Source organism: Hesperophylax consimilis, chromosome 3, assembly GCF_061612785.1.
Source record: "Hesperophylax consimilis isolate HC1 chromosome 3, BYU_Hcon_1.0, whole genome shotgun sequence".
NCBI lineage: Eukaryota > Metazoa > Arthropoda > Insecta > Trichoptera > Limnephilidae > Hesperophylax > Hesperophylax consimilis.
The window spans coordinates 36,023,966-36,046,919 of NC_142838.1; the positions used below are offsets into that span (position 1 = coordinate 36,023,966).

Genomic DNA, 22,954 nt, shown 5'->3' on the forward strand with positions numbered 1-22,954 from the left:
TAGAGCGCGCTTTGCGTTATTGTGTTGGATTAAAATTATTATCTAATCCGTATATTATGATAATTGTATTACATTTATTTAATTAATTTATTTATTTTGATAATATGTAATAATTTACAGAAAAAAAAATTAAAACTATCTCCCTCTGATAAAATATCCGTTCGCTAGAGCGCACTACGCGATCTTGTGTGGGATTCTATTTCTGTACATTGTACATTATTTTTAAAAATATATTATATTTTGGGTGTGATGTAGGTAACATTATAAAACATAACAAGCTCTCATATTTTCAGAACCTACATAATATAATCAATTTATGCGGCTTTGCTTACAGTTGGTGCTCAGCGTGGTTGGCTTTCAATCAGTTAAGCGAGGTTCGATTCTCGGCTGTGGCATTTTTGAAGTGAAACCTTGTTGAGGTGGGGGAGCCGCTCACGAACGTTCTCTCTCTTCTCTTCTTTCCTCTCTCTCAGACACCAGCGAACTGCGCCACGCCAAGCATCAGCTGAAACTAGAAGTTTCACTTCTGTCTTGCGTAGGCTTGACACACCCACTTTTTTTTTATTTGAGCTTTCGTTATCGAGTAAATCGAGTTTGAAGTTGATTTTTTTTTTTTTTTTTTTTTTTTTTAATCAAATTCTTATAAATTATTACTGAAGATCAAAGTACCCAACTAATTAAAACTATTTGAAAGTAAAACAAATGAAGAAACTCGGATTTGAAGCATTATTTTGAAATCACCCTTCATTTAACCCGGTGTAATCATAAAATATTTCTGCTCTGCAGGGTTAAAACATCTGTTATTCAACTCTTAACACCAGAAAAAACTTTAACCCTAAAATAGCCGAAAAATATTTTTTTTTGGTTTTTTTTTTTTTTTTGAAAATGCTCAAATCAAAAAACTTTATGTTTTTTTGGGTTCCCCATGTGGTGTAGATTCTCCAGTTTCCCGCTTGTACTACGAGTTTCCGGACACCGTGTATATCGATGGTTGCGACCATTGTTGCATTGCATGTTGTGTTGCTAATATCTGTAAGCGGCTATCCATTTGAAAGCTTTGAACATTAGACTGGGTCGAAAAAGGTAAAGATTTTAGTTTCGAACAGCCATACTAGGGTGCGGAAAAGTTGACTCTTTGATATACAAAAATTCGGTTGACATCAGCAAAGTTTATAGAAATTGACAAACCTTACATTTTTTGTAATTTAAAAAATATTTTATTTAGGTACTTAAAATTCTACGATCTACACGCTATTTGTTTGCGCGGTGCTATCGTTTGTTATACAAGTAATTATATTATGGTTCAATAAAATTATACAAATTAAAACATCATTAATATTCCAATGTTTTCTGGTCAAAATTGGTGTTAGAGAAATGGGAATTTACACAATTTTTGCAAGTTTCATTGTGCAGCTCTTTGTCCATGTTGTCAGAACAAAACTACCCAGATTCTCAAGGAAGGTCAAGGCTTGGTAAGGTCCTCGACTACGAATCCGGAGTTCAGGGTTCGAATCCTGGCATGCGCAAGTAAATATTATTTAATTAAATGTGCTATCCCACATTTCAATAATAGCATAAAATAATGTATAGCTAATGTACTTGTGTACTAAGGACTGGTTAATTCATAGAATTTGAACAATTCGTCAATATTCAAATTCTATGATAGTCCTATTCAAGTTCTGTTGTTATCTAAGTACTGTGACACAACCGGTCTATATTTAAATAATAACAGAACTTGATTGTACAACGTCTGATTGTTAAAATAATATTGAAAAACCGAGAGATTATCCAACTCAACTTATTTATTGTTTTTGTGTTTAATTCGTAGAACTCCATTTAATTTTTTTTATAAATTTAATTTAGATTAAATTTGATAATATTATTATTAAGTTCTGCAAGTGTTTTAGTTTTTTATTATTGTGACAGCTGTTTCGGCTTACAAGGCCATTTTCAAACTGTGGTTAGTCCACATTGAGACGACGTATTTATACTATTTCAAATGTAAATTTTGAAGGTGCATACATTGATTTATTACTGGTTACACCGATGACATGATCTATTGTTGGTTAAACCAATCTATGTTTTCCCCTCAGTAAATGGTAATGAGTTCTTAATTATTTACTAATGACTTTATTGCTATGAATTATTTGGGTGCATTATACTGCTTGGGTTTTGTGAAAATACTGAGAAGTGGTGAGTAAATTATTTTCCGTACTTTATTAATTAGTGTTAAATTTGGGTTATTCGTTCGTTTATTGATTTCTAATTGTTCAAGTAAATTTAATCTAATGCCCTTTTTTTCTATATGCAATGGTTTAGGACCCTTGTTGTTAAGTGGGGTATGATTATTCACCAAGAGATGTTCTGCGAATTTTGAGGATATGTTTTTATTATTTTTATTTTATCTCAGCATCTCTTTTAAACACAAGCATCTGCTTCCATAAAAGAGTAACATCAAAAAATTCAAAAAAAAAATGTGAAAACTAATTTTTATATATCATTGTTAGCAAATATTATTATACATTGTAAACTGTTTAATTATTAAATAAAATAAAAAATTAAAACTTTCACAGAACTTGATTTTTAACTTTGAAATTTGAAGAATCGTTAAAATTCCGTGAAACAATCCATCCTAAATATCGCCCTGGTGAAAGATCACCATTCTTGAAATGGCTTTAGCCGTGTTTGGTTAACAGATCTGAAGAGCCAGGTAGGTACTTCCCCACCTTCCTCTTCCCAATCTCGTTTCTCCCCCATACCCTCCAGTCTAACAGCCTGACTTGGGGATGCCACAAACTCACTGGCTCCAATTACCAGGTAATAGTCGGGACTCTAGTGCGCTATTTACATAATAAAAATTACGATTTCGCAAATTTACTATCCCAGTCATTTTTATATTGTGATCACTGCAAGTTCAGGAACTAGGTAATGGGGATGTTCGTGGGGATTGTATAATATGAATTACGTACTCAAAAATAACCTGTGAAATATCTGTGTGGGTTTTTTCAGGGGTTCCGAGATCGAGGTTTAGCTGATGGGGTGATGAGATGATGAGCGTGAACCTACCTGCAATGTAGCGCATGCGCATGACGGGGTCCTCCTGCTCGGCAGCCAGACGCAGCAGCTTGGCGTACTCCAGGTACTCGAGCATGCGCTGCAGGAAGGAGAGTGGCTCGTTGAACACCACCGGCATCGTGATCTTGCTCAGCTCCTTGCCTATACAGTTCTTCAGCACGGACCACAGCGAGAAGTCATTTCGGCTGAACATGGGCACGGGCAGCGAGCTCCTGGGGGCAAACAGAACAACATACATAAGTACCTACATAAAACCATCGTCATCATTTTACATATTTACTAAATGGACGGTTATCATACTACATTATTAGACCGTATTCATAGATAACATTAATAACACTTGGCAGATGTGTTGTGATTGTTGTGAACTTTTGGTGTAATTTTCTTCCTCCATGAGAGGCTTTTCTTGTGGTAGTGGTATGGCGGACTCATTACCTAGCAGAGACCTTTCCGATTGGTATTGCGAACTTATTACCTAGCAGAGACCTCTCCCGTGGTATAGCGGACTCATTACCTAGCAGAAATGTTTCCGTGTAGTATGGATGACTTATTAGCAGAGGCCTTTTTCTATGGTATGGCGGACTTATTACATACATAAATAGACTTCTCCCTGTTGCATGACGGACTTATCACCAAGCAGAAACCTTTCCCTGTGGTAGTGCGAACTTATTATTTAGCATATACGTTTTATTGTGTTATGGCGGACTTATTACCTAGTAGAGGCCTTTCCCCGTTGAATGGCGGACTTATTACTTAAAAGAGACCTTTCCCTGTAGTAAATGTGGTGGACTTTCCATACGAGCCAGGATGTTCCATATCATGTACGAATTTGGCCTAAATTATAAATAAAAAGATGAGCAAAACATGTACGATAACAATATCATGCATTGACACGAACACACGAGGTCTTCTATACATTCAGCCCCTTTCTCAACTGTGTCAAGGTTCAATATGCCGAGGGAAGTACCTAAGCCTAACATAGAGACCTATTTTGAATATTCACCTTCAAACCGATCAATCGTGTTATTCCAGAACACAAACAATGTTAACAACCACAATACATCAAGAATATAGGACATAAGTATATTGACATCGTCCACATAATAAATATGAGCGTATAATTAGAAGAATCAATCGATTATTACAATGATTCGACACTTTTATTATTTATACCGCTGTTACATAGATAAGTCAAATAATGCCTAAACAATTAAATCACTCATCGTGCTTTTGATCATTTTTACAGTTCATCCTAACCACACTCTCAAAGATGAAAAATGTCACTTCCCTCGACTTGTTTTATTAAGAAAGGCAGGATTATAGGAAAATGAGGAACTTGAGACTGGATCGAAATTAAAGTCCTTTCTCTCATTTATGTTATATAATAACGTGACACCCCTAAAATGGTCATGGCCTATCTCCACAAGAAGATGAAAAAAGATTATTGAGAAAAAGTAGGTAAAAATACTTTCATGGTTGCCAATTATTTAAGACCCATTTCCTCGAGATATCCAAGCTGTGAACAACCAAATAAATGTTAGTTAAATATAGTCTGGATTTGTTGTTTCAATGCCATTATTTATCATTTCGCATAAAAAATAATTTATTATGCATTCGAAAATTTGAGAGGACCTGTATTATTCGACCTTAAAAAAACAATAATTCTGAAGAAATTTGAATCCGTTGATCAAAAACGAAGTTGCGACTGATCACAATCTCACAGAGAATTTTTCAAGAACTAAATCATTTGGCGTTTAGTGAGATAATATACTTTAGATCTTTATATCTAAAGTTGAACTGAGCGGAAAGATGTATTCTCCAATCGCAAACATTAAATTTGAATCATATTTTTTTTTATTTATTTTAAACGTAAGAAAGTAGGTATATGAAGTTTACTAACGGAAACGAGGAGAACCTCTTCGTATAAAAAATAGCTATATTATGGTATTTTAGAATAATATTGGAATAAATTGAAATCATAGACAACAACAAATAGATTCCTCGAATTTACAAGTATTTTGTTGGTTTTACCAACAAAGTAACCACAAATCAGATGTTTATGCTGAATAAATAATTAGTAACAAGGAGCGGGCATCCTTGAATACGGTAGCTTATTTGATGCTGGGAGTTAGTATATCAAATGAAAACAATAGACTGAATATGTGAGTGAAAATTAATTTTCTATTGAAATCCATAAAAAGGGAAATTCGCCGAATATCGCTTTAGCAGTATTTATTATTCACCTTGAATGTTCTCTCATTCGTGTTAGCTAATCCCACTACTCCCAATTAATGAAAGCCTTCAAATAGCATTTTCATTATTCTCAAGCTTAAAATTATTATTATAGAAGAACTAACCTAACCTCACTAAAAAGTTTGCAAGGGAATATCATAAATTTGCCGTAATTAGACAGAGCATATTCTTATGTAATTAATACTCGTACGTGGTAAATGTGTGGGCGTACGTCCACATTTCGAGTAAGCGTATTTAGGTTGTAGGTAGATACACCATCATACGAATATTCATAATTAACGCTAATGAGAAATTTCAATATTTTCAAGACGTTACTGTCGAGGCATTTTCAGAATAATATCATAAGTTTCCGGGCTAATTGAAACAAACTAAACATATTACTAAAGTGTGTTTTATAATGTTGTATTAAGTATTATGAAGAACCGAATACGCAACTAACCATGGGTATAATAATGAATATTATACACGTTCAAAAGGTTGGCAACACGCTAAAAGAATTAGAATCACGCGATGAAAACTGCGAAATTCCCCGAAATAACATAACGAAAAGAAAAACAACCCGCTCTAACAACACATTTCAAATTCGAAACACGACAAAAATTGAGAAAGGCTGTTTTGTTTCAGGTTATACCTAATGCATAATAATATAACTCTCGCTAACCAAAAGTACCAAGCAAAATTAGCCAGCAGTTATTACAAAAATTGGGAACTTTTAAATCTTACCTGACGTGACACAGTTTTCCGTGGCGTCATTATTATTTTATAGTGAATACTAAAAGATTCCAAACATTAATTAAAAATAATAATTAAGAGTCATAAATTCGGTGTATGGTTCAATGGGTCATGATTCATGATTCAATAGAAAACTGAAATTCAAAGCTGTCGCATGAACTTTCAAGTTGCAGCAAGAGACGAAGAAGTTACTTTACATAAGAATTAAACCAGTTTCAAGAACAAGGACGCAGAGGAAATTAGATCAAATGAAAATGGTACCGTTAAAAATAAATAAAAGTGATTTGAATAGAACTGATAGAACGCGCAGTTTGACGAGAAATCTATAGCCAAATTTACGAAAAACACGCCAAATTCAAAGTATTCAGAATATGAATCAGTTTTGGAATTACGTCTATGGATAAACAGTTGTAAGCGTGCGACTGGGGCAAAGAAATGCGAGGAAACTGGAATTCAAGTGGCGTAAATGCCAAATGTAGGGGTGTTATGAAACACAGCCCCTCCCACCTTAGCCCTCTGGGGGCGGTTTTACGTAAAATTGGATTACATTAAAGATGTTTTCGCGAATTTACGATTCGATTTTAAATGCGTTCTCTTACCTCTACCTGGCTTCCCGCTTTCTGCCACTAGTGGGTAGTAATAGGTAGTTACCAACAACCACACACGCAACAGTCAGCATCCCCGTTGCGTGTGCAAACATTATCTTGCGGGGTAATATTACCTGTACAAAACCTACACGATACTCGCACTGACGGAAAAGTAAAAATATACACATTCGTGCACAATACGTATAAACCCCAAAAGGGTTGAGTGTTTGGTAGTTTGCTGATATAAATAAATCTTGATATAGAGAATAGAAAACAATAGACAAATAGGATTACGTAGCAAATGTTGTTTCAAAACCAAATTGTATTATCTCTAAGAAAATCCGACATTTACAAGAATGGCCGTAAAATTGCTGAACTGGGTTTCGAGCCGTATAAGTATTTCAAGAAGTGTGGGTACTTTTCAGGGCGGACACTCGACATACACTTTGTTGCACGGGAAACCTTCCTAGTTGGACAGTCAAAAGCTTCCTTCCATATAATGTAATGTATCTTTTCAAAATAAATAAATTAATTTCGGCAATGCCGTCAATATCGTTCAAAGTACTGGAAACGGTGATGGCGATAAGGTTTGAATTCCCGCTTAACACCAGCCGCCTGTTTTGATTTATGCATGAAAAAAACACCGTAAAAAAGTGTCTCTTATTTTATTTTGCGAAGTTCAGGTACAAATATTTAAATTTTTTACGAATATTTTCTAAAGAACTTAATAGCCACATTATACAATAAAATCATAAAGGAAAAGGGTTTCGTAAGTAGGAGATTTTGAACATTAAAGAAGTTTTTAGAAGCCTGATACTTCTTAATACTTTTCTGGGCTTACAAAAAGACTGTAGAACAAAAGCTCCATTATTTTGAAGGCCAAGATGTGTTCTATTCGAATGTATCAAAAGCAGAGGTTCCCAAAGTGGTCTATATGGACCCCCAGGGGTCGATATCGGCTTGCTGGGAGTCCATGTCAGCGAGAAAATAATTTAGGGGTCCACAAGATTCAAATGGGGGTACATACGAGCCGACCCCCATTTACCTCAAGTCAACATTTAGGAGTTCCGTAAATGACACAATACACCTAACACAAATAACACAGTTTACGTAATACAAATAATAGACTGAGAAATTACTTATTTGATATTTGTATTTTTATATTTCGTAAAGTTGTTTATTGAGGTATATAAACAGAGTTATACGTTCATCTCGTCAGAATTAATATATTGAAGCAAAACATTGCACATCGGAAGCCGCGAATTTTCCTAGATCCCCAACTTGTTTTTGAAAAACGTCCAGGGTAATACTGACGTTCAACATTTAAATGTACTTCACACAGACTTCAAAACTAAGTTTGAGGACATTTTGACTATGAAAATGGAACGTCGGAGAATCGGAAATCATGTGACATGACCGGAATAAGCACTGACAAAGAACTTAAGGGGCAGTTCTGTAGGGCTAGCTACAGAAAGAAATTCCCGTTGCTTATCCTGCTTCATTTTCATTTGGTGTAATACTTCACAAGAGCGCCCCTGTCTGCATAATGCAAAGACAGAGGACGCTATAATACTATATCGCCACCCGGTTGTTGGACAGGTAAAGGAAGGGAATCTTTTTACGAAAAAATAAACGATTATTTATTTAATATCAACGGTATAAATATACCATAAACTACATATTATTATGTAGTTTATGTAGATTATCACATGGGACGTTAATAGTTTTAGGAAAATTCAATATTCGGCAGCCAGGGGGGCTACGGAAAAAAAATTGGCAAGGTCTACGGGGCAAAAAAGTTTGGGAACCTCCGATTTAAAGCATCTAAAATATTTTTAAGCGATCAAATTTTCAAAACAAAAACGATATCAACACGAGCACACGCTTAAAATGGGGTGCATATATGGGGTGCCCAGCTATGCGAAGTCCTGTTTTAACTCGACCGCTTGGCATTTTATCGGCACGTAATTTTTTTCATTAACTCCGTACAGAAGGCCCTAAGGAAAAAATTCCCTCAGGGCCTATGTCATATTTAGGGAAAGGAAGGAGAGAAAGTTCTGGGAAGGAAAAGTTATGAGGGGTGGGTAGGAATCTGGGAGTCCATGTGTCCAGGAGTGACGGACATATGAATCCATCCCTACCACTGCGGTGTAAGGCGATGGGTCGAGAGAGAGAGAGTCCGGCTGGAGAGGTCAAAAGTTCTCCCTCAATTAGTCTTTCTCGATCCGACCCGCCACGCAGTAGGTGTGCTATTAAGTGTGATATTATTTTTCCAAGGAACCGGCTATTTTTGGAATCGGTTCCTTTCGGTTTTTATAAAAATCGAAAATTTGAGGTCTACATTCACAAATGTTTTTATTTGGATGGAAAATTGAATAGGTTACTATGTGACAAGAAAGTTTTTGCACACATTATAATAATTGCTGCTGTACATACAAAGGGGCAAAACTCTACTATCAGGGAAGATGACTAAATCGGGCGATGCCCATCAAAAAGCCGCTTGCAGGGCCTAGCAGCAAGAAACCGGGTTTTTATCTGTTAGGGCGTGAGCACACAGAGAGCGGTCAGGAGTTCCGAGTTCCGCGTTCGGCGTTCATTAGAATGTACTGATACTATAACAACAACGCACACAGCGGGCACTCAGACCGCGGCGGTCAAAACGGAACGCCGCGTTCTAAGAGTTCTTTTGCCGCCGAGGCAGAGAACGCCAGAACGCCGCGATGTTTGAGGTTACAAACACAGAAAAGTTAATTGAATTGGTTAGGGGAAGGAGTTTGTTATACGATTTAAGTGATGTAAATTATAAAAAACGCGAAAAAAAAGTCGAAGCTTGGTTTGAAATTGCTACTAGTAAATTTAAATTTTAAGTAAATTTTATTATTAGTAAATTCGCCTTGTTCTTCTCGCGTTGTGTTGATTGGGTGCACACAATACTTTATTTTCTTTTTAGAAGCTGTTAAGCTCCACAAGAGCAATATATTTTCACGGATGATGAACTTTCTAGTGACATGTTGCATATGCAAAGACCCAAACGAAACTAGAACGCGAGAATTTGAACGCCGCTTGTGTGCGTTGGAACTCTTGAGCGGTCAACGGTCACTAGAACGCAGAACTCTGACCGCTCTCTGTGTGCTCACGCCCTAAGTGTATATTTTGATGCCTAAGGGCAAATACCTACGGGCCTAAAGAAAGTTTGAAAAAAGATTGTCATTGAGATGTGTTGTTTCTTTAGAAAAACTCCTAGTTATAAATATTTACATATGGTTTATAACTAAGTAGGTAGGTATTTAAATACCTACTTATGACTTTAGGAGAAATTTTTGTTTTGATTTAAAATAAGAGAAAATTAGAAAGATACTTTTTTGGACTCGAGTTCTATTGTTCACAAAACTACTGGTATTAACTAATATGCAACTAATGTCGATGGGACACCGCCATCGGGAACGTTTTACCTTAAATATAGGTATTATTAATTGAGGCCAATGGAGCTTTGGGAATGTGGTAAGGAGACGAATGAAAGTGGTTGTGAGGTTACAGCGTTTATTGAGTCAGCGTAGTGTTGAGATGACTCCGGACCGAGCTCACGCAGTTGGTGGTCGAAGATCGACAACCTCGTCGGTAGATGTAGTCAGCGGCGAATTCCCTATGTCGAAGATCGACACCAGATGTAAGCGGAGATGATGGTGGTGGAGTGGTCGAAGCGATGAAGTCGGTTGCTCGACACCACGTTACCGGAGACCGGACTTGTAGATTTCCACCACTGGGGAAGACGTTGAGTCTTCCTGGTACTCCAGTGTAAAGTAAGAGAGCCAAAGGTAGATTGACCTGGTCGGCAGATGAGCTCGCTGCGCGGGAGATATAGGCCCGCGAAGATGTCGCAGAGCCAAGGCGCGTGGGGGCGCAGGCCAGGGAAGATATCACAAGGCCAAGGCGCTGTTGTAATCCTGCAGAGTCGGTGATAATGTTTAGCCTCTCGTTTAAGGTCGTGCAAAGCACGGCGTAGCGGGTGCGTGGCGTAGGAGCGGGACGCGGCGTCCGTCTCAGTTGTCGCTTGCCGCACGTATGGTACTGACTTGACTGACTGACTTAGGCACCTTGACGGCACATCTACCTACTCGTAAGTCGTTAGAAGATAGTTTATGATACGATGTTGCACTAGTATCTTCTAAGGCGATGCGGGTTACATGTATGAACTTTCCCGAACCTTCTAGTAGCTACCGCTAAAGAGCAATAAAAATGTGATCCAGAAGTTCATAATAATTATTTATGACATTTTTATTTTGTTTAACTGTTGAAGTATTGAGTAGTGTTATATGCACATGACAAATTATAGACACTACAAGTCATAGCTGTCCGAAATATTTGGCTCAAGTGGTAGAAGGAAGCCGCAACAGGGCTCAATACCACAAAATCCAAGCAAATTGTATTAAACCACATAAGGCTGTCAAAATCATAAATAATAGTTAAGTCCGTGAAGCACAACGTAATTATGAAATAAAGCTTTCATTGCAATGAATCTTTGATTTCTTTGAAAAAAAAAGGTTTTCCTCAGATTTTCATTCAGAAATGGATTCAAATACTAACAATGAGATATCTACTACACATTTCCTTTTAAAAAATATCAAACCAAAGTCTTATATGATTTCTGTTGTAAGTGCTGTCCATGAAAGATAATTAAATAACAATATTTAAGTCCGGACGAAAATATTATAACGTTGTTACGAAACTATTATAAGGAGCCATACAAATTTTTCACACAATAGGCAGGTACCTACTTACTGGGTGCTAGGTACCTAACTACACAGTAGCTACCTACACAAGAGCAGGGGTTTCAGGCTCAAGTTCTTAGGGTGGGGGAGGGAAAGTGAAACTGAAGAGAAGCGACGGAAAAGTCTGGAATTTGGCCAATTTGATGCCAGATTCACGAAAGCGTGCCATTTCTATGCCACGAGTTGAATGAGGCCGCTTAAAATTTGACTTGTGCGAATATAAATACCATTCAACCTTTAGAGAATCGTCAGTTTTTCGTGAAATTGTGAAATAAACCTAATATAATGAGGATAAAATGTTACTCCTGCCTCTCCATGGCTTTATTATTATTCAAATCTTATTTTAGAATATCGCCTGAGTGTTCAAGTTGGGTAACCGTTGTTCATTATCTCGTTGACGAAATGTTGGCTTTAACCCTTCCTATACCAGTGTTCTTCCGTAGGAACATGAAGATAAAAATTTGTGTAGCAAATAGCCCAGTATTTAGCTTATCGTTCATGAAGGATATTCCCCATGGCGCCCTTTTTTGCTAGATTGCAATCCTTATTCCCGCGACAAATAGGTACCGCAAATATAATAACAGTTTACGTTTCGGCGGTCTTGTTTGGACTGGTAACCAGAATTATTTTAAGTTTTTGAATAATAATTTTTTATCTTTAAATTTATTCATGTTACACTGGAAACGATAGAAAATATTTATAAAAATAAACAAACAACCATCTTCGATATTTTCCCAATCACTGTCCGTTCCATTTCCTCCATACTCAAAACTTTGCACGGAAAAAATAAGAGTTGCTGATTTATTTTAAATTTCTTCAAATTATTGGTAATCCGGTTAAAAAGGGGACTGCAGGACGCTTACTGATATTTTTTTAGTAAATTCATAATAACATCGTGTTAATGCACCTGAGTTTGTCTTAAAAATATATAATGACGAATTGAGAAAATGTTAGGATTTTTATAAACACTTGTTCCGACATCGTGACAATTCATTGGTATTTTACTAATACTTTAGGTTCCATGATAACTCCTCAAAATGACAATTCAACACACCTTTAAAAGGTGATATAAAGTTTTTGTTTCATGACTTTTCGTAACTTTATAACACTTTTAATAGGTGTGTTTAATTGTCATTTTGATGAGTTATCTGGTCACCAATTCATTCGTTAAGGGCCTGCAAACCAGTTTTTAACCGGGTAAGGACAATTTTTTATCAGTAAGTTTTCTCCGTGTGGTAAAAGGGCGGCGATGAAAGGGTTAAGCATATAACGTGAACCAGCTGACTGTAACTGGGGTATTCTCTTTCTCCTGGTCCTAGGGAATATCGAGCGGCGCCTCACCACCCCGCCCCACCCCCTTCTTCCTCCGAAACAGCCTGAATGGGTCACTCGCCTGTGATTCCGCCCCACAACCACTCCCTATATCCCCCTGTTTATATTCATTTATATTATAATATGTAGGCAGGTATTTTTATGTCCCGATGGAATCACCCAGATGTTGATATTATGATATTAAAGGTTCCGCGGAAAATTCGCTATGAAATTGTCGAAAATCCACAGAGCTTTAATGTGATCATGATCTGTTTACCTCGCAGAGTGTATGGTAAGGGAGGTGGGGGGAGGGGGTGGCATATTTCAAATTTCCGAACGGTGTTGAAATTGAACGAAAACTCCATAGCAAAATTTATTGTCCCACGCACCAATAACAAAATTTGGATTATTTATGCTATCGACGTAATTTAAGTGCTAATTTAATAATTATTAAGGACGGGTTGTTTCAGAGAATTTGAACAATTTGTCAAATTTCAACGTTCATTTCCGGGTTCTGTGAAAGTCCTATTCAAGTTCTGTTAATATATCATTATAGGTTATTTGCTTGACAGAACTGAAATAAAAACAGAACTTGAAAAATCTTTCGCATAACTGGAAAATTAGCGTTGAAATTTGATGAATTGTTCAAATTCTTCGAAACAACCCGTCCTAAGAGTTTGATTTTAAAGTTTTCATAATAAAAACAAATCATCAAACATTCTAATTTCAGTTGTTTGTGCCTCCCCGTGAAATATAGCTCAATTAAATCAAATACGATTTGAATTTAAGTGTCATTTTCAAAATTGGATCTGATTGTGTGAATAATTCAGACAAGCGATAGAGTATCCCGTGGTTTTTGACGGGTCTGCTCTAGTTACAAGATAAAATATATTTTTTAAATCCGCAAGCAAATACTAAGAATAGTGATAAAATTTTTCCCCTATTCTTGAAACAATCCTTCTCAGAAAACTGAAAGAACATTTTTATCAGCAAAAGCAGTGCCTTTCATTTGTTTTAAAAAAAATAAAGAGTGAGATGAATAGTGTTTTGTTTGGCGTGCCTTTAGGGTGAAAAGAGATCATCCTGGCATCTGTGCGGGGTACATTAAGAAGATTGCGAGGCGGGACATTATCATTCTGATAATTATGTTGGCACAAAAAACACAACAATCTAAAATAATGAGTTTTTAAGTGGAAAATATTATTCACAAAACGGAACGCTGAAAATTTTCAGTGGACTCCCACGAGCACCTTTCTCTCCTAGCGACCACTTCAGATAAAGGTTGCGAATGAAATAATGGCAACTTGACAGCTGCCATTTTTACCGGGACGTGAACTTTTGAACCGAGGGTAGCTGCCCCCTTACGTAAAAGCGGTTCTCCGCTTTAAAAAGTTCTAAACACATTAACGGTCACAAAAAAAAACCAACCCTGAAAGAAATTTGAACAATTCACCAAATTTCAAAATTAAAATTCAAGTTTTGTGAAAGTTCTATTCAAGTTCTGTTGATATTTCAGCATGGGTCGGTTGCTTCACAGTACTTGGATAACAAAAGGACATGAATAGGACTTTCACAGAACTTGCTGTTTTTCTTCCGCTTTTAATTATTCTGCTGTTAATTTCTAGAATTGAATATAAAGCGTGGTGTTTTCTTTTTCTAACACCATTTAGATCGAATTTCTCACCACAACAGAAAGGAAGTTACAACGATTCCTGAGAGACCATACGAGTTGTTCCCAAAAGCGAACAAATTAGCCTAAAGGGTTAACTTTGAAATTTGATGAAATTTTCAAATTCTGTGAAACAACCCGTCCTCAGGGCCGGCGTAATTTAGCTCCAAGCGCCGTATTGTCAAGGCGCCAAGACGCCGATAATACCTAACATCTAACAGTCCTAAGGGTACGTATACATTTGCGAACCGAAACGCGAACCGTACCACGAATTAGGAACGAAGCAACTGCTAGCTGCGTTTCGCGCCATTTGCAGTTGCTTTGTTCTTTTCCCATAAGTTGAGGTTCAGTTCAGCAGTTCGGCTCGCGTATGTATACGTAGCATAACGCATCGCCTTGAGATTATTTTTCACAAAATATTATTGGGTACAGTGATCACCTACCCAGGCATTTACTGGTTTTGAAAAGGGGCCCGTTCATAATATTCAAGATTTTTCAAAAGCCGCCTAAAAATTCTTTGGAGCCTTACTTGTAAAGACTGTAAATACATACAGATACTTGGTTATGGCAAGTAAATGCCAGAAAGCTTTGGCTCTCCGACTTTCCTTCAAACGCCAAAACGAATATCAAGTTTGTTAATAAAAACTTATTTATACCGTTGGAAACTTTCGTAAATAATTTACGGTGAAGAGGGGAAGTTTGGATTTCAAATAACAGGTGAAACATTATTACTATCGTTTACATTATAGTAGAAAAAACCAACATGTTGTTAGGAAATAACAAGGGAAAAACTGGCATGAACGACAACTGGCGTCCCACGTGTAAAATAATGGTTTCCGTGATAAGAAAAGTTTTGGGTTGTGACATTATTTTCACAGTACACGCGTTTATGAAGGTTCTACATTTGAATGTCTTTTTTATGAAAATAACGACAGAATCAGATGATTTTATGTTCAAAAATTCAAATATAAAATTAAAATACGATATATCATCAAAATATATTTTTTGTTAAGTTTTTATTACCGCACAATTGTTAGTCACATTTGCCCTGAGCCAGAGGCCAGGGATAGTAAGGAAGAAGGTTAAGTAGTACCTGGTTATTCAGATGTGGTCACTAAACGCGCAACAAGCAACGTTTCGATTCTGAATAGCGATATTGAAAGTATCAATTACAATAAATATTTCTGTGCACCCTAAAGTTTAAGTTTAGACTTACGGAATTCAATACTTCTTTGTGTGAAAGCACTATGAAACAATACATGATTTTTACTTCAATTGTGAAAACAATACTCAGTATCTATAAAATCCAGCAGACAATTGACTTCAAATAAACATATAAGTACAACGACAGAAAAGTGTTTATGTATAGAAAAGGATTTAAATAACTTATTCATTGCGGTAATTATTTTACGAACCAAAGAAAGATTTCGGTTTTTCGCGGAATCAAAGTGATTCGATCAGGTACCAGACTCAAAAGCTCATAGTAGATTCATAAAATAATTGTAAACAATGGCATTTTTACTGGTAACACCCTACCTTGTCCGATTGAAAAAAAACGGAGTATTTCTTCCAATAAAACTGAAAGTATTTTCACGGTGGCAAGAAAACAAACACAAAAATTAAATTGGATTTACGCCTAAATACAGGAAAGAGAGTAAATACTTCTAGAAATACGGTACGGTTAAGCCGAAACCTTATTAGATATTCCTACACATATATATATATATATATATATATATAGATATTATGTCAATCATGTTCATGTCCCCCGGGCATATCGCGTAAAAAAGCCTTCGAGAATAAAATAATAAAAAATACAGAATCTTCTAACGTAAAGAGAAATGCGAAACAAATATTACAATTTTTTTTCAATCCGAGAAAACAGATTTTCTTACGGAAATCTACGGTGTTTTTCGGTGAAAAAAATTGTTTATTTAAAATATGTACCTACTTATCGGTAAATTATTGGAAACCAAGTTCCTCCTGTACCTACTATGTGTTGCTATTTTTGCGGTGGTGCACGTAGAAAGCTTACTTATATAAAATATTGCCAATTTATTAAAAATCTGGTCAAATTACTCGTATTCCTGTTAAAATGCCTTTAACGAATGAATTGACAGATTTCCTAACAAACTATCGGTAAAACACAAATGTGTAATGAGGATGTCGGAAAACGTGTTCATAAAAAATCTAATATCGTTGCTTTTCGTCATTATGTTTATCAGAATAAGCGCAGCTGCATGAATACGTGTTTCGATATATTCTGAATGTGCTAATATTTTATTAGAAAATGGCTTGCCAACACGTTTTTAAAAGGATGTTAATAAATCAGCCATAGTCATTTTTCTCCGTGTGGTTTTCCCCATTAATTCTTAATGTGGACCATTCATTAATTTCAAAAACATTTTTCTGAATGGGTAGCTTTTTATGCTACATCATTATCGGTAGTATTAAATAAAGCTAATATTAGTAAAAATGGCAGAACCAATTCAAATGAAACGTGGCAAAAGGAAACCAGGTACCACCAAATAATCAATAAAACGCAAAAAGACTCATTGAAGAATCGAATACCAAGAAATGTGTAATATTCATTCATTCTATTAATTTCTGACGGTTGCCAAAATGCTTGCCACGAACTTCTGTTACAAATCATTTCATTTTGGTGTGAGATATTACTTGACACGATTGTAATCGGTGGGATCACTAGTGTAGATTTTGTGGAGACAAACAAAAGTTCATTAGGTTCTCCTTTGTCGCCTACCAAGATACCGTGTAAAATTTTCTTAATTCATAACACGAGATTGGAATAATTAAAATTTCACCTTATTCAAAAGCCAAAAAGGGACCATTAGATCAGGAAGAGGATATTCCGAGGGAATTAAGTTTTATGTTGCGTTTCAAGTCTATCTTTCCACTACCGTAGCAAAATCGATCAGCCCTTTAATTTTCCTATTTTTTAACAAAACAATACAATCTTTATTCATCCTGAAAGTGACATTTTTTTTGTTTTATATTCGCAATATTTAATATTTTTTTGATTCCGAGAAAACCAAATTTCTATGTGGTAATCTTGGAAAGTCAAGTTACATAGCTTGATTTTTTACAGAAAGCAACAAAGCATTATTTTTTTAATAGCGCGGACCCATGAAAAATAATGGAATATTATTTTAGGATTTGTGAAGCTGAAAGTATTTAAGTTTTAAATTACGACATCTATACAATGACATTATAAAAATACAAGACCCGTTGCATTAATAATAATCAAACAAAAAATGTAAAACCGCTTACAAAAAGTACAGCAATTCAAATAGGTATGTGTAAAGAGGGTCGCTAAAGTATGTCCACTGGACCTAGTTCAGTAAAACTAACCGCATTGTATCAGTAACGCATCTTAACTATATTAATTCATTTAAGCATCTGTCAAATATTTTAACAAAGTGAGTACGCATTTCGAATAAATAAAAATGAAGTCATAAAATAATGTTGGTACCTAATTTACCGCTTATCTGATATATAATAAGTAGTTCCGATTTTGACAATTAAAAGTTTATTGAACTTGAAGAATGTCATGGATTACACAGGAAAATTTCACATTTCTTCCCATGCACCAACAACCGAAATTAGAATGTTTAATAAATAAAAATGTGTCACCATCATTTGGGGGTGATTAGACAATCGTGTGGACTGGCATAAAATGTTGTAGTTGGTCCCTGATCCGAACATTGAGGTATATAGATAAAGCCATCATTGGCGTTCGAAGTATAGCCTGCTTACATCGGTCCATTCTCCTTTGAGAGATACAACGGGCATCAGTCGGTTACAGCGCTCGACAGGCATACGTCTCCGGCGATAACTTCAAAATGCCAACAAGCACGCCGAGATACTGTACAATTCGTACTGGAAACTATAGGAAAAGCAATGGTATAACCTTTCATAGGTAAATACAATAATCAGTAGAATCAGTTAATAAACTCAAGGAGCAATTTAAGTTGGCGCACCGGTAACCCAAATGTTCCGTGGGGTAGCGCGGCGGGCATTCACTCTGTTCGTCGAATTTGTGTGCGATAGGAAGCATTCGGGCGACATCGATAACCGCCACACTCCTCTTTCTACTTCCCGCATGGGAACAACATATTGCACTGATTTTACAGGGAATATAGACTATAGCTATCGACCTCAATGGATCCTAAAGGGTGCTTAAAAAAAAAAATTCTAACGTCTTTGGCCCTTGGCTATCGACTTATAGACCCTTGATAATTAATTGCCTTCAGTGTTAAACTGTGTGTCTTCCCACTCCGGTCAGAAAATACCATACAATATTAACGAAATCGAATTACGGGGTAAAAGCCACGCCACAACCCTGGCTGACCACAGCCCAGCACATGCCAGAAGTCTATTAATAAACCTTACTTAAATACATAGATAAAGCGTTCTTGTAACATCTAAGGAAGAAATTATAGACATAGGACTAAACACATAAAATAATGGTTCAGTTTCAATTCCCTGAGAAGATTGGTATCGGTTTGATGAACAGGAGGCACAAATAAATAATTAGAGGCAGTATTAAAGTAATTAATAAAGATGAATTTATTAAAAGAAAAACTTCAACCGTGGTTTGTTAAAACAATTTAAAATCTTTTATCCACTTTTTTTATTTGTCTTTGACATTGTTTTAAAAAAAAACCTACCTGTCACAAGTACAAAGTTGTGTCAAAATTTACCTGTCACAAGTACAAAGTTGTGTCAAAATTTACCTGTCACAAGTACAAAGTTGTGTCAAAATTTACCTGTCACAAGTACAAAGTTGTGTCAAAATTTACCTGTCATAAGTACAAAGTTGTGTCAAAATTTACCTGTCACAAGTACAAAGTTGTGTCAAAATTTACCTGTCACAAGTACAAAGTTGTGTCAAAATTTACCTGTCACAAGTACAAAGTTGTGTCAAAATTTACCTGTCACAAGTACAAAGTTGTGTCAAAATTTACCTGTCACAAGTACAAAGTTGTGTCAAAATTTACCTGTCACAAGTACAAAGTTGTGTCAAAATTTACCTGTCACAAGTACAAAGTTGTGTCAAAATTTACCTGTCACAAGTACAAAGTTGTGTCAAAATTTACCTGTCACAAGTACAAAGTTTTGTCAAAATTTACCTGTCACAAGTACAAAGTTGTGTCAAAATTTACCTGTCACAAGTACAAAGTTGTGTCAAAATTTACCTGTCACAAGTACAAAGTTGTGTCAAAATTTCAAAGCAATCGGTGAAGAACTTTCTGAGATTTAAGATTTTGAACAAACGAACATTATTCCTTTTTTATTTATGTGGCGTCGATAATAATCCAGATTAAATAATTAATAATAAACCGGTCGACCCACTCCCGAATCATGTACCTGCAGTTCAAATCGTAAACAAAGCAACCTACCTGTTTCAAGTATCTACTCGCGACAATAATACTGCAGTTCGTCTGGGATACTACGAGAATGCAGTATTATTGCATATAATCGCAAAAATTATTTGCTAACGCAGCAAAAAATTGGTAGAAATTTCGAACAAAACCATTATGCTAGTAATCACACCATTTTGGCACCAGTATGAGAAACTACAATAATAATAATAATAATAATGGTATACGTTAAAGCTAAGGATGATGACTAGGAATGTGACTAATGGAGAATGTACCGACGTTAAATTTATATCAGTGGCCCGAATCGGAGACGGCTATAAAAATCAGAGATATTGTATTCCTGGCGGGTACCCTTTTATGAGCACAATCATGTTTTTCATGTATGCGGGCACGAGGTGGGTGGTTGGTGGTTGGGCAACCCTCGCCCTCCCCCCGCAGCGCTAAGAGGAGAGCGGGGTGGGTGCAACACGTGAACGTGAGCCCTGAGCGCTCTAAGCAGGGTTGGTTGCGAGATCCAGGGGTCGAAGGGGTGAGGCGGGTTAGCGCAAGATAAGGTTTACTTTAAAGTAAAAATAAAAGTTTATTAAAGCGCTAATGGGAGGTATCATGAGTAAATTGTTAAAGCATTCTCTTTTGTCTTATCTAAAAAAAGTTTTAACTAGTGTGTTTTGTGGAGCGTGTGAATTGGTGGTATGAACATTCAAATAGGGTACCTAGATATTTTAATAAGACGGATATTAGAACATAAAAAGTTGACAACATTTATTTAACTCCTTAAAATAGTTATACGTATTTAATTTTTAAAAACTTAACGGTCTACTCACAATATTTCACAGCCTGGCTTCACACTGCGTCCGACCTTCCACTCACAAACATTCGTGCCTTTCTCCACACTGCAAGAGTCACGCATCTCGTAAAAATATTGGAAGCCCTCTAAACGCCCGCGCCACCTTCAAAACAAAATTAAATAATCCCCTTCGGATTCCATCAGCTTGATGCTTCACTTCCACCTACCGCTATTGATTTCCTTTTAAATTAAGTTTATATTTATTTTATTAACTTTATTTTATACACCATTTTTATGTAAATACCGCACAAGAGTTCCAAATGCTCCCAACCATCTGGAGTCAGTAAGACTATGACACCCTTAATTTGTATTTGGGTATGTTGTAAAGCCATTTAAAGCAACGATTCACATCGGAATGGTGGAAACTCTGCTGAAGATGACGCGACATAATTTTAATTTCGCTGTAAATGAGTGTCATTGAAGAAAATTCTATCAGGCAATAAGTCCACGATGAAATGATGTGTATGAGTTTATGTGAATGTACAAACATATTATAGTAAAGAACCATGCTTTGCATCAGAGGGTAGGTCGCTTTCAAATAAAATTGAATAGTAGAAAAATTCACAGAGTAGAACGTAGAAGATGGACAGTGAGGAAGGTTGTGTTAGAGTGGGAGAGGGTCGCGCCACGCGCCGTGCGCCACCCGCGCCCGTAGCATAGTCCAAGGCCAGCTGGGTTGTAGCCGGGTAGGTGCTACGGTGACTGGTGCTACTGCGGCCTGTCAAGTATTCAGTAGCGTGCAGGTTCAGGAAAGAGAGCAGGGAAATTCAACATTATCCACTTTTTAAGTAAATTAGAAAAATTCAAAATATAGCCTGGTCATATCGAACAAAATTCGCGTAAATAACCAAAGCTTTCATACATTCACTCATAAATATAAAATTGGCACAGCTATCTGTTAAAGTTAAGGTAAAATTTACATTTCAAAAATAAAATAAGACGCCATATGAAGCTCTGGCGGTGCCGGGGAATAATGGTGGTTATTAGTTGATAACGTAAATAAACAATACGGCAGATTGAAAGTTGAACTTTTTTCTGATAGTGTTTAGTGTTTCGATACCTACCTACATTATTAACTACCGTTTAATAGGTTAATAACTTATCTATCCTATAGTATGGGTTTTAGACAAATAAAAACAAATGTTCTTACGTTCTGATCAATGGAATTAAGCATGTGAATGAAAAGTTTTCAGAACTGCAAACAGACGTACTTTTAGTAGAATTTCTGATATTTCAGTACAAGTGTAAATAATATTCACGTGCCCTGTTGAAGCGAACACTCGAGCAGATCCGCTTGATGGTTTGGGAGGATGGCTTGCCTCGATCGATGTCATCTACATCCGCCACCCCCACTTCACTCTGGAGTGTGGAGTGGTAGCGGGATAATGTGCCACCCCTACACAGCCACCCACAGGATACAGCCGCCGCCACCACTCGCTCATTGCACGCCACTGGCGGTGACTATGTTATATTATTTGAACGGAAGCAGTGGAAATTCGATTTAAACAAAGATTTATGGTTTACATTTCACAATCATTTAAATACACAAGTACTGATCTATACGAGAAGAAATAATCAAATTCTTTGATTAGCTTTTTTGCGAAATTCTGTTGTCAAAATAAGTCACCTCTTTTTAGGTACAGCTCGTTTGAATGGTTGTAAAAAGAAGATGAAAGGTTAAATGCAACAACATATCGTAAATAATTGTCACCGACAAAAGATTTATTTATTTATTGTTTCTTTACATTGTATCTTTTTTTACGTTAGAATTTTTAAACTCACAAGGACAAGCCTGTGTTAAGGTTAATAAGATTAATTAATATTTTTTATGCTTACTACTAATATTTCTCTAGGTACTGATAATTGTACGATTTGTGAATCTTGCTTTTAAAAACAAATGCATTAATATATATTTTTCAATTTTCTTTAAAACAAAATAATATATATTTTTTAACATGATTAGAGAAATCCTCTGTCTTTGTGTGTGCAGAGATCTAATAAATGTAACAATGTATATAGTAATGGAAGATAAAATAGCTTCTGTAAATGATGAAACATGGAGTGTTTTTAATATAGTGTCCTCTGCGTGCAAAGTTGTATTTTCTCCAAGCGTAAATTTTTAAACAAAACTATGTTTTTATGGAATGACCCGCAATGTAAATCTGGTAAAACTGAAAAAAAAAACCAAAGCACATTGCAAGTAAAGAATTATTAATTAATTCAATAATGTTGGTACCTCTTTTATATTGTCTGATATGATATACACCTATCAGTTCCAATTTTGAAAATTGAACTTTTATTTATGTATA

General features: G+C 36.0%; 1 protein-coding gene across 6 annotated transcripts in view; it reads right to left on the bottom strand.

Moving 5' to 3' along the window:
• LOC149425361 (oxysterol-binding protein-related protein 1) overlaps positions 1 to 22,954 on the bottom strand; it is an 80,771-nt gene that overhangs the window by 16,616 nt on the left and 41,201 nt on the right. For all 6 annotated transcript variants that reach the window (XM_089650583.1, XM_089650585.1, XM_089650584.1 and 3 more), the window contains one exon: positions 3,067 to 3,287. In XM_089650583.1, the coding sequence (XP_089506709.1) occupies positions 3,067 to 3,287 (221 nt within the window). The remainder of the gene's footprint in view (positions 1 to 3,066; positions 3,288 to 22,954) is intronic.